Source organism: Nerophis lumbriciformis, linkage group LG17 (genome assembly GCF_033978685.3).
Source record: "Nerophis lumbriciformis linkage group LG17, RoL_Nlum_v2.1, whole genome shotgun sequence".
NCBI lineage: Eukaryota > Metazoa > Chordata > Actinopteri > Syngnathiformes > Syngnathidae > Nerophis > Nerophis lumbriciformis.
The window spans coordinates 34,716,548-34,730,000 of NC_084564.2; the positions used below are offsets into that span (position 1 = coordinate 34,716,548).

Sequence of the window (13,453 nt, forward strand, 5' to 3'; positions counted from 1 at the left end):
TGTGATCTGTTTTAGTATGGGCTGATCTCACTCATGGATGATTGGAATTGGCAGTATAAACTCTCCTCATTAATTGTGATAGAATAGTTGTATTTTCCAGAAAAAACAACAACCAACAAATGTTGGTCGTGTATATCTTTTCTCAAATGATAGGCAAAAGAGTTAATGTCATATGTTTCATTTCTCCACCCCGTTGTCCTTATCCTGATGGGAGGTGCTAGACAATACATGTGACGGGCATAAAACAAGACCAGCTACGAAGTACTGTCACAAGAAGGAAAGAAGCAGAAAAGAAACGAGGCGTCATGTTTGTAGAAAAAAAATCCTTGTTCTTGTGTCTGCTCTTGACTGCCTTCCCGTTGTCCTCTTGCAGGTCCAATTCCTCATCGTGCAAGTTATGGAGACATTTTCAGCTGAATGAGGTGCACCAGCATGGCGATGTGGTTTTGGGCGGGCTGTTTGAGGTGCATTATACTTCTGTGTACCCTGAGCAGACCTTTACATCACAACCACGCCAGCCGAGGTGCCACGGGTACGTACAGTATGACGTCCATGCAGCTTCACGCCGGTTGTAAAACATTTTACAATGTCTCCGTCTTTTACATTTTGTGTGTTAGCTTTGACATTCTAGGTTTCAGGTATGTGATGACCATGGCCTTCGCCATCGAGGAAATCAACAGAAACACAGAGCTGCTGCCCAACGTCACTTTGGGATATAGACTTTACGACAATTGCGGTTCGCTGATGGTCGGGTTTAGTGGAGCGCTGTCACTGGCCAGCGGTCGAGAAGAGCAGTTTTTGTTCCAGGAAGAATGTGTGGGAAGCCCTCCAGTGCTTGGCATTGTTGGGGATTCCTATTCGACTTTCTCCATTGCCACATCAATGGTGCTGGGTCTATACAAGATGCCCATTGTGAGTTTTAATCTTGTTTCTATTTACTTTTTGTAAAAACGTCGCACACTTGAAGTATCATTTTCCATCTAACTCGTGTGTTTATGTTTACAGGTGAGTTATTTTTCCACATGCTCCTGTCTGAGCAATCGGAAATTATTTCCATCCTTCTTCAGAACAATCCCCAACGATGATTTTCAGGTGGGACCATGTTTGTGAAATGGAAACAAATCAATTGTTGCTCTTGAAGAAATCAATTAACTGTAATCTCATTTACCATTTCAATTTATATTTAAAGCTCATCAACAAAGTCACCACAATTGTTGCGTCTGAGCACTCTTCCTCTCAGGGAATAAAAGTCACTGGTCAATCCCAAATTCTTTCGGATGACATATATAATATATGTTGAGTAAGAAGGACCATTAAGACAGAATAGGAATATTACCAAGTTTTACTAAAGCTTTAGGAGACCAGCCCTACAATGCGTTTAATAGCGGCATCTAGAAGCGGTCTAAAAATCAAACTGAAAGAGTCTGCTTATTTAGTACGAAAACAGCCCTCGCCCGCCCAGAAAGAAATACAGCCTTATTGTTCTAAACTGATAAGGTAAAAAGAGAGTATATTATACTCCCAATACACATTCCAGCGCCTTCAAGGTAAAGCACAGAGTTTACTAGCGAACAAAAAGAAGAAAGCACAAAGTGCACACATGGGAAAATATTAGCTGCTTTAAACATGACTATGAATAAAGAGAGAACTCTTAAAAATATATGCATTCTCCACACCACCCACAACCTTTTTAGCAAAATAAGCCTTCAAAATATTAATGCAGTGTAGTATTTACAGTACTGCAAGCTACAACTACACAAATGTTAACTTAATACATCTAAGCAACGTTATCTTTGTAAAGACAGAAGTAATGCATTAAATCGTATTCGATGGTTGTTTATAACATTCCTAAATTGAATTCATCTGCTCAGGTTCGAGCATTGATCCAGATCCTGAAACATTTCAACTGGACTTGGGCCGGCCTGCTTGTCACTGATGATGACTATGGACTCGGTGTTGCCCGCTCGTTCCAGTACGAGCTGGCCCGGTCTGGCAGCGGCTGTCTGGCCTACCTGGAGGTTCTACCTTGGGACAAAGACCTACATGAAATCCAGCGGATTGTGACTTTAATGAAGAGGTCAACCGCCCGAATAGTCATGGCGTTTGCACACGAGAGCCACATGCTTCACCTGCTGGATGAGGTTGTTACTAAAACACTGCATATCATGATTCTTAGAAGGCAACATCATTTATATATGAAAGATTGTCTGCCAACAGAACAAGAACATTTTATTTCTGGTGTATTCAGTGAGTTAAATTGTATTGAGCTGTTGGCAGATTATTTTGTTCATTTTAAGAAGTATATCTCAGATTTTAGCTTCTACTGCATCACTTAAAAAAGCAAATAGGTCAGTAGTAGCAAATAAAAATACCTGGTCTAAAAATACAATATATTTTTATTTGATTTCACATATTTAAAGTTGCTTGAATGTCACTTTTTGCAGTGTACAATGTAATTTTATAGGTACAATATAACTTGATTACGCTATTAAAGGCTTTTAATCGGAGGTGGGTAGAGTAGCCAAAAGATGTATTCAAGTAAGAATACTGTTACTTTAGCATAATAAGTAAAAGTAAAATAATTACTTGTGTAGGGTTGTCCCGATACCAATATTTTCGTACCGGTACCAAAATGTATATTGATACTTTGCGATACTTTTCCAAATAAAGTGGACCACAAAAATTTCATTATTGACTTAATTTTAACAGAACATCTTACAATACATTAAACAAATGTTTCCTATTGCACTCAAAGACCAATTTTAGAAGATTGAAATAAACATTCAAAGGCATTAAACACATTGGGCTTTTCTTATTGCACTTAAATAACAATTTAAAATTGTATATGTTACATATAACTTGCCATAATCTAAGATTACTGTAGGTTAAATTAAAATAGAAAGCTGTATTGACATTGTATTAAATGCTTCATGATGTATTGTTGCCACTCTTGGTCTGGCTTTAAGAGAAATACAATCATTAGTGAATACTCAAAACAACACTATGCCCAAAACTACACAGATAGGACATAGAGCCGGTAAAACACACGTTGTTGAAGATAAAACACAAATTGCAGGAATTTGTTACAAAATTCAGTCATTTCACTTGCATTAATTTACATTATGACGACGCTGTGGACTGCACTAATAATTAGCAACAAACCAACCATCTGTGTGCAAGTCTACGTATCTATATGTGTACAGCATAATTAACTACATTACTACCTGTCACTATTTAAAGTCCTTGTGCAGATCCGAATGCTTGTTATTTAAATGTTTACCAATTTTTGAAGCAAAGGTCGTAATACTACTTTTCACCATGTTTCAAAGCAGCGCTGCATGCCCCTTCCGTGTTTAAAGCATCATCTTTATCTGTAGTTTTGAAGCCCAAATACCTCCACATTGCCGTTGTTTCCCCATTCTTTCTCTCCACACCATTGTTGCTTGTATGCGCTTTGTGTGTGCGTTTTGACAATCATGCACCTCGGCTCTGTATGTCACCGCCGCACGGCAGCATGTGGATAACAAAAAAGTACCTGTATTTTTCAAAATCAGTATAGTATTGTTTTTATTCATTAATACCGCGGTACTTTATTAGTTTCCCTATACCGTACAACCCTATATTTGAGTACTACCCTATACTGAGTAACTTGTATGTAAGTGTGTTTTTATTTTCTGGTGGCACTGAAAACTAACTAACTAACTCTCACAGTTGTGTCAACTTGACCCGTGGAGTCCAAAGCATTGAAATCAATAGAAAACGGCGTCCAACAGGTATTATGCATCTTTTTTTTTCTTTTAATGGTCCCCTGGAGGTCAATTTGCATGACTTTAGTGTGTGAAGTGTGTATGACCAGTGGCCAAACATAGGTACTCAGTGTGTGTATTGGTCCCTATGAGGAAATTCCAGACCCGTGTGTGTTTTAAAATATGCGCAGCCAAAACATACCAAAAATTTCAAGTTCAAAGAAAAATTCTCTTAGGCTTCAATGTGGACATTTCCAGTCGGACACAGATGGCAGTGCATGACAGAGTTGTTCTTTTCAAACATTAATTGCAGGGGTGTTTGAGTCAGACACCGTCATTTCCTCCATTGTTTCCGCCAGACTTCATGAATATTTGTTTACGTCAGTGTGGTGCTGCCAAGATTTTGTGCGTGGTCATGTGACTGCTGGGCTCTGTTTGATTGGTGAAAAAGAGTCAAACGCCACTGTAGTTATGCTGGATTGGTGAAACAGAGTCAACCGGGTCAGAAGTCTCACTAACAAACCAAAACAAATACTGTACATTTTGCAAGCAGTAATACATTGGTACAGAAATAAAACAGAGTAAAAGTAGCATTTTTTGTTCACAAAAATACTCAACTTAAATGAAAAGGTATGTTACATCAAAACTATTCTGACAAGTACAACGTATCCAAATAAGTTACTTAAGTACATTTAACATAGTACCCACTACACCTCTGCTTTTAACTGTTAGTTAGTAACTAAAGTTTGCGAAAACTATGTAGTTTCGTTCCACAAAACTTGATGGCGAAAGGGAAAAAATGTTGGGTACATATCTGAATAAAAGTACAGAATGATTCATGTAATTTTTACTGTTTGAGTCCCTATGAGGGCAGCACGGTCGGACAGGGGTTAGTGCATGTGCCTCACAATACGAAGGTCCTGGGTTCGATCCTGATCCCGGATCTGTCCGTGTGGAGTTTGCATGTTCTCCCCATGACTGCGTGGGTTCCCTCCGGGTACTCCGGCTTCCTCCCACCTCCAAGGACATGCACCTGGGGATAAGTTGATTGGCAACATGAAATTGGCCCTAGTGTGTGAATGTTGTCTGTCTATCTGTGTTGGCCCTGTGATGAGGTGGCGACTTGTCCAGGGTGTACCCCGCCTTCCGCCCGAATGCAGCTGATATAGGCTCCAGCATCCCCTGCAACCCCAAAAGTGACAAGCGGTAGAAAATGGATGGATGGATGGATGGATGAGTCCCTATGATATGAATTGCAAAGTTCAAAAAATGGCATGGTCTTCTCCAAGAAATAGCTTGACGATTAAACATTTTCTTTTTTCGAACTACAAGTGTAGCATGAAAGCATTCCCATATGTAAACAATTAAATCCAAGTAATTTGCACCACACAGATCGTAAAGCAGAATGTGACAGGCCTGCAGTGGGTTGCCAGTGAATCCTGGACGGCAGCCACGGTGCTCCAGACTCCACGTTTCATGTACTACCTGGGGGGCACGCTGGGTATCGCCATCCGTCGAGGGGAAATACCAGGACTCCTTGACTTCCTCTTACAAATACGTCCTGACAAGCACGACGAACACGGCTACAGCTTGGTGAGCATATACCTTGAAATAGTATCTTAAAAGTGAAGAGTCTAATGGTCTGAGTGCTGCTGCCTTTTGGGAAATGTTTTTAGGTGAACCAATTCTGGGAGAACACATTTTATTGTCGATTTGTGCCGCAAGCCGGCTGGCTCGGTGCAACCTGCACAGGGCTTGAAGATTTAACGAGTGTGGAGACAGATTTTTTTAATCTTTCTAACCTCAGACCTGAGTATAATATTTACAAGGCGGTCTACGCTCTGGCGTATGCCCTTCATGACCTGCTGAAGTGTGTGACTGGCAAAGGGCCTTTCAGCGGGGACAGTTGTGCTACTTTGCAGAGTCTGGAGCCATGGCAGGTGAGGTCAGCTGACACTTACATTGTATTTACTGATGCTACAGTCACTAGCAACAACATGAAGTTTACCTAGATCCAAGTCAAGAGCTGTATCAAACATACAGTAGAGCCCATCTATGTCTGGGTGTCATGTTCTGAGACCACTCGTGAATGGTGAAAAACGCAAGTTTAGGCCAAAACATACTGGGGAGGAACGTAGGCAGAAGTCAGGTTCGGGATGAAGCTGGAGTCAGACATTTTTAAAAGGACCCATGAGGTGACAGATGTCTCGGTTTCCGGGACGGTCAGTGGAATTGTATTTCTTTGGAGCAAACAATCACACTTTAAAATAAATTAAAGACGGTGAATCTGAAAAATGACAGCGGCTAGGAAGGACAGCAGTTTTTTCCTTCAACTTTAACTGAGAAGCACGTGAAAATGTCTCATTTTGAACAGAGCTCTTTTTTTACAGACAATTTCAGACACAATTAGCATATCTTTCCTTTTTTTAATGCATAAATAAACCTAAATGAAAGTCTGCTTACTATGGAGCTAATAGGAGGTCCTCTATTCCGCCCATAAAACCCAATAAATAACCACCCAAAAACCGTCAACAATACTGCATTTACATTTCACGACTTCAATATTAACCAAGTATTAGTGATATTGTTATTATAAGCGCTAACGCAGACAAACTATTTATAGCAGCGCAGTGATCACTAGCTTGTGTGGCTATGTTGACATCATTGGGTGGTGAGCTGCTTCCTCACCTCGGTGCTTGTGAAATGTTTTTCTAAATCATAAATCATGGCTCTCACCTTGATAGTAGAAGGATGAGATCGTAATCCAACAACGTGGTATACTTTGACAGCACATTTATCCAATGAAGTCAGAGTACCGTAGTAGGCACCTGTGATCGCCGCTTTGAGTCAGGCTTCATACTCCTCCGTAAATATGTTTAAAAGAGTCAATCCACTTCTCGTAGCTTCGTATGTCCAAATTAAGTTCATAAAAATAATAATTAACAATAAACTGCACATAGTTTAAAGACTACAGGTGAGTAAAAACACTGCAAGATAGTTCCACTGATCAGTGTTCTTCAGCACAAACATGCCCCACAAAAGTTCTTGCACTTCGAAAGCTCCTTTTGTTTTTCTTTCTCTCTGTTGTCAAGTTTGTTGTAATAGAAATACACAAGAAATTAAAAATGAACATATTGCAATGGCGGTCATGTGCTTGAAAGAGAAGTTCTAGGAACACCCCCTACTGTGTTTAACCAATCAGCATTTGACAGCACAGCCCGCCCCTGAAAAGGTTCCTGGTCGCTTAAAAAAGTACTACGGAGCTAGGAAGAACTCTGAAAGGTTCCTAAAGAACTACATTTATCTGGGTAGTTTTTGGCGTAAACACAGAAGGAACTTTATTTACCCGGGTAAGTAGGGAAGTTCCTGCAAAGGTTCCTACGGTGGAAAAGGGCCTAATAATAATGAAAGTTGAACGTTAAAGTCCAGCAATAGCCTGGTCGACCAGCACTACAGCTACCCATCAGTTGTTGTTAATATCTATCTTCATCTCCCTCTCAAGTGGCTAAAAGTGCTACAAGGCTCTGTGACTCTGCAGGTCACTCTGGTTAGTTGTCGGAGAATGTGTTTCCCCAAGCTGCCTCTACATAATACACACTGCTTTCCTGTTGTAATTCCATGAATGACTTTCGATCATGTATTCGCTTGTGTTCACACAAGTTGACTATAGAAAGTTATGCTGTGTGTATGCAGCAAAAAAATAAAATAAAATACTTCTGGTGAATGGGATGTGTTTTCTGGGGGGGAAGAATTTTTTTTCTTTCTGAAAAATAATGAAAATGTAAAAACAATAATTGTTAGACCAACAATTGGAGTTCAACACTTATTCAAACAAGCAAATTATGCTCATGAAATCTGTTTCTCTAAATGTGTCACTCTCATTTGCAGCTTTTGCACTATCTGCAAAAGGTCAACTTCACCACATCGTTTGGTGACCAAGTGTCTTTTGATGTGAAGGGTGACGCCTTACCAATATATGATGTCATTAACTGGCATTGGCTCCCTGATGGACAAACCAAAGTGCAGCATGTGGGTGAGGTTAAGAAGTCGGCATTAAAAGGCGAAGAACTCACACTTGATGAAAACAAAATCATCTGGAGTGTTGGCTACACCAAGGTCAGCCACATGTGTTGACGCAATGTAACATGTCAAAGTCCAATATAGATAATTGTTTTGCTCTCTGAAGCCTCCTAGGTCTGTGTGCAGTGAGAACTGTCCTCCAGGTACTCGCATGGCCAGAAAGAAGGGACAACCTGAGTGTTGTTTTGACTGCATCCCTTGCTCTGAAGGAAAGATCAGCAATATTACTGGTTGGTTGTGTTTCTATCAAATAAACTGGCATAAATGTGTATAAACATCTTATCAATCCTCTTTCAGACTCCACAAAGTGCACCAGCTGTCCAGAGGACTTCTGGTCCAACCCTGAGCATGACCGCTGTGTTCCTAAGAAAACAGAGTTCCTTTCCTACCACGAGCCCCTTGGCATCTGCTTGACAAGTGTTGCTTTGCTGGGCACATTTATCTGCGCTGTTGTTCTGGGGATATTCATCTATCATCGCAGCACACCCATTGTGCGGGCCAACAATTCAGAACTCAGCTTCCTGCTCTTGATGTCACTTAAACTGTGTTTCCTCTGTTCGCTCTTGTTCATCGGCCATCCCAGGCTGTGGACTTGTCAGCTGAGACATGCAGCCTTTGGAATCAGCTTTGTGCTCTGTGTATCGTGCATCCTGGTTAAAACAATGGTGGTTCTGGCTGTGTTCAGGTCCTCCAAACCAGGAGGTGGAGCCGGTCTGAAGTGGTTTAGTGCCATGAAGCAGAGAGGAACAATTATGGCTCTTTCTTGCATTCAGGCAGTTATCTGCACTGCTTGGATTGTTTCTGCATCACCGACTCCTCATAAAAACGTGCAATACCACAATGACAAAATTGTTTATGAGTGTGTAGTTGGCTCTAGTGTAGGCTTTGCAGTGTTGCTGGGCTATATTGCTTTACTAGCTATCCTCAGCTTCCTGTTAGCATTTATGGTAAGACATCTCCCAGACAACTTCAACGAGGCTAAACTTATTACCTTCAGTATGTTGATCTTCTGTGCCGTGTGGGTTGCCTTCGTCCCTGCTTACATCAACTCTCCCGGAAAATACGCAGACGCGGTGGAGGTCTTTGCCATCCTGGCGTCCAGTTTTGGCCTCTTAGTGGCACTGTTTGGACCTAAATGCTACATCATCCTGCTGAGACCAGAGAGAAACACAAAGAAAGCTATTATGGGCCGATATAAGCATTGACAAATCAAACAGGTTTGTTCCTTTTCCTCTTGACATCCACACATGTATCTGTTTAATTTTTTTGTATATCTGGGCTGAGACAAATAAGAATCGAGAAGCAGCTAAATATTTTAGTCAATTTATCTAAAAAACATTGTATATTCTGTATTATCCACATTAAACTATAACTTGATTACATTTTAACGATACCGCATCTCCACAATACATTTATTTAATATTGAAGCCAAGCTAAATCCATGGATGTCACCTTTAACATACATTTCAGATGTATGAAAGCTATATCACATACTGATTTGAACAAACTGTCACAGTTGGGTGGTCGCATGGTTATGCGCGGATCGTTTACCCAAGATGCAGACGGAACTCCGGAGGCAGTGTGCAGTTAGGACAATGATTTATTATCCATATATAAGGCAAAATACAAAAATACAGGAAAGCGTGCCGATAGCACGGGAAGCTAAGGAAAAAGCTAGCGGGAAAGCTTAGCATAAAAACAGGACTCAGAAGCTAGGATTTACCAACGCAATGTTGCATGAAGCCAACAAAACAGCCAGACTGAGTGTGGCGAGAGGCAGGAATAAATAGCTCTCTGATTAGTGCAGGTGAGCGTCCCGAACACTAATCAGAGGCAGGTGAAAATAATCAGCACCCATGGCAACCAAGAAACACAAACCCAGAAGTGCTGAAACAGAACTGAGGGAGTCTTAAACTAAAACAAAACATGATCATCACACAAACTTTACATTACTTCCTAATCTTCAATATTTACCCCGAATACAAAACAGTATTATTTAATTGGGGAAACTAATAGTCATGCATTTATACATGTAAACCAACAGGTGGTGCTGGAGGTAGAGTTGGGTTGAGGTTTGGCCACACAAAGTGAGCTATGGTTATTACAGTTGAGATGAGTTTTGAATTTATTTCAAACATGCATACGATTAAAATTGAATGTATAACATTTTTTTTGACCCTGTTGAGTTCCCCGAAAGATGGTCTGAGACTCGTTTGCTTGCTTCCATGGCAGGGAGTTGCTCTTTGTGTTGCACAATGTATGTTTGTTGTGCTGTAACTTTTGTTTGCAGCGTTATTGGGGTTCTGTGGCCTGCAATCACGCTAAACTATGAAGTTGAGTAGAAGTATGGATTGCGAGTTTGAGACCCCTGGGCTCCATGTTCTTCTGCACTAACTGCTTGGATTTGATTGAATGGCCTTGATATGGTGTTATTTTAACATTGTTTTCATTTTCCAATTGATTAATAAGAGATGTCTCAAAAAAATCATTGGATTCATATTAATAGAGCCTCCAGAAGGCATGTTAGAACAATAACATAACCTTTATTTGGTTGGATGTACCTATAACAGCCTAAAAATATACACACTGTATATTAAAATAAGATAATGTTATCCATGTGTATTTATTTCTGTTTTTCATATGGACAGTAACACATTTGTGTTACACATGTTACACAAACAAATAATGTATCAGACAGTATTGGGTCCAAAACATCTTATCACATCGCAAACTACCACATAAGAAAAATATATATATTTTGGTCATACAAAGCTCATTTGCTACCTGGCCATCATGTGTTTCTTGGTATTTTTCTCAGGCCTCAAAAGAATGATAAAACACTTTGGTGCAAAAATACAGAATAGCAAGCCGTAACTGGAGGCAAGAATCGCAAAGATCTCCACGGCGACGGCGTACTTCCCGGGCGAGCTGACATAGGCGGGAACAAACGCCACCCAGACGGCGCAGAAGATGAGCATGCTGAAGGTGATCAGCTTGGCCTCGTTGAAGTTGTCCGGAAGTTTCCTTGCGAGGAAGGCCAGGAGAAGGCAGGTGCAAGCCAGCAGGCCGATGTAGCCCAGAACCAGGGAGAACCCCACTACAGAGTCCATGGCACACTTGAGAGTGACCTTTAACCCGGGGGTATCGAAGTCTGGTCTAGGTTCGGGGGGGCTGAGTGATAGCCATATAATGCAGATGATGATCTGGGTGAAAAAAAACAGTGCAAAATGTTAAAAAAGTCATGATTTGATGACAGATAATGCATTCACTATCCGACCTGTATGCAAGTGAACACGCACACGCTCCCTCTCTGCTGGCCCGGACCGAACCACTTCATCAGGGCTCCGGAGCCAGGACGGGCTGAGCGGAACGCTGCCAGAACCACAATGGTTTTCACTTGGAGGCAGGACACACTGAGTACAAAACTGATGCCGAAGGCAGCCTGCTGGAAGCGACAAGCCCAGGCTGATGGACGCCCGATGAAGAGCAGCGAGCACAGGAAGCAGAGTTTGAGTGACAAGAGGAGCAGGAAGCTCAGCTCGCAATTGTTGGCTCGGACCTAAAAAGAAGAAAAAAATCAATATGTTGATGATTTTGATTGTGATTCTGATGAGTAGTCGGTCCTGCGTTGAAGTACTTGAAAGCAATACTCAAATACAAACCCTGTTTCCATATGAGTTGGGAAATTGTGTTAGATGTAAATATATACGGAATACAATGATTTGCAAATCATTTTCAACCCATATTCAGTTGAATATGCTACAAAGACAACATATTTGATGTTCAAACTGATGAACTTTTTTTTGTTGCAAATAATCATTAACTTTAGAATTTGATGCCAGCAACACGTGACAAAGAAGTTGGGAAAGGTGGCAATAAATACTGATAAAGTTGAGGAATGCTCATCAAACACTTATTTGGAACATCCCACAGGTGAACAGGCAAATTGGGAACAGGTGGGTGCCATGATTGGGTATAAAAGTAGATTCCATGAAATGCTCAGTCATTCACAATCAAGGATGGGGCGAGGGTCACCACTTTGTCAACAAATGCGTGAGCAAATTGTTGAACAGTTTAAGAAAAGCCTTTCTCAACCAGCTATTGCAAGGAATTTAGGGATTTCACCATCTTCGGTCCGTAATATCATCAAAGAGTTCAGAGAATCTGGAGAAATCACTGCACGTAAGCAGCTAAGCCCGTGACCTTTGATCCCTCAGGCTGTACTGCATCAACAAGCGACATCAGTGTGTAAAGGATATCACCACATGGGCTCAGGAACACTTCAGAAACCCACTGTCAGTAACTACAGTTGGTCGCTAGATCTGTAAGTGCAAGTTAAAACTCTCCTATGCAAGGCGAAAACCGTTTATCAACAACACCCAGAAACGCCGTCGGCTTCGCTAGGCCTGAGCTCATCTAAGATGGACTGATACAAAGTGGAAAAGTGTTCTGTGGTCTGACGAGTCCACATTTCAAACTGTTTTTGGAAACTGTGGACGTCGTGTCCTCCGGACCAAAGAGGAAAAGAACCATCCAGATTGTTATAGGCGCAAAGTTGAAAAGCCAGCATCTGTGATGGTATGGGGGTGTATTGGTGCCCAAGACATGGGTAACTTACACATCTGTGAAGGCGCCATTAATGCTGAAAGGTACATACAGGTTTTGGAGCAACATATGCTGCCATCCAAGCAACGTTACCATGGACGCCCCTGCTTATTTCAGCAAGACAATGCCAAGCCACGTGTTACATCAACGTGGCTTCATAGTAAAAGAGTGCAAGTAATAGACTGGCCTGCCTGTAGTCCAGACCTGTCTCCCTTTGAAAATGTGTGGCGCATTATGAAGCCTAAAATACCACAACGGAGACCGCCGGACTGTTGAACAACTTAAGCTGTACATCAAGCAAGAATGGGAAAGAATTCCACCTGAGAAGCTTAAAAAATGTGTCTCCTCAGTTCCCAAACGTTTACTGAGTGTTGTTAAAAGGAAAGGCCATGTAACACAGTGGTGAACATGCCCTTTCCCAACTACTTTGGCACGTGTTGCAGCCATGAAATTCTAAGTTAATTAATATTTGCAAAAAAATTAAAAGTTTATGAGTTTGAACATCAAATATCTTGTCTTTGTAGTACATTCAACTGAATATGGGTTGAAAAGGATTTGCAAATCATTGTATTCCGTTTATATTTACATCTAACACAATTTCCCAACTCATATGGAAACGGGGTTTGTATCTGACCAGAAAATGATTTGGGTATACATTAAAGACTCCTTTTAGAATATTACTTGAGTAAAAGTTTCATACTCGACATTTATTGTACTTAATATCAAAAGTTTAAGTATTTTGGAACTCACTGACCCACATTTGTTCACCTTCAATCCAATCCCAATACCCAAATTTGGATATCGGCCGATACCAATACCATTCCGAAATCTAGGGCCTGCTTCTTCTTTGCTATGACAACAAACAGGCATTAAGTCACCAACTCAACTTTAATTATGGAGTAACGAAGATGGTTCAGGGAACTGTATAAGTGTAAAAGTACCCATTTTATATAGGCAACTTTGTGGAGTAAAAGTGAAAGTTGTCAAATAATTAAGTATAAGTGTAGACATTATATAGTATT

At 40.9% G+C, this 13,453-nt stretch overlaps 2 protein-coding genes across 2 annotated transcripts in view; one reads left to right on the top strand and one right to left on the bottom strand.

The window, feature by feature from the left end:
- The first annotated feature begins 464 nt into the window (after positions 1–464).
- On the top strand, positions 465–9,031 carry LOC133614277 (extracellular calcium-sensing receptor-like). Its single transcript, XM_061972122.1, has 9 exons — positions 465–532; positions 618–912; positions 1,006–1,092; positions 1,872–2,141; positions 5,139–5,339; positions 5,423–5,686; positions 7,635–7,862; positions 7,933–8,056; positions 8,124–9,031. The coding sequence occupies exons 2-9, from the start codon at positions 646–648 to the stop codon at positions 9,029–9,031; spliced, it is 2,349 nt and encodes a 782-aa protein (XP_061828106.1). The 5' UTR covers positions 465–532; positions 618–645.
- Positions 9,032–10,362: 1,331 nt separating this feature from the next.
- LOC133614302 (extracellular calcium-sensing receptor-like) overlaps positions 10,363–13,453 on the bottom strand; it is a 12,572-nt gene continuing 9,481 nt past the window's right edge. The window contains exons 11-12 of the mRNA XM_072914969.1: positions 11,104–11,385; positions 10,363–11,029 (exon numbers count right to left, since the gene is read on the bottom strand). Of these exons, the coding sequence (XP_072771070.1) occupies positions 10,607–11,029; positions 11,104–11,385 (705 nt within the window). The 3' untranslated portion in view covers positions 10,363–10,606. The remainder of the gene's footprint in view (positions 11,030–11,103; positions 11,386–13,453) is intronic.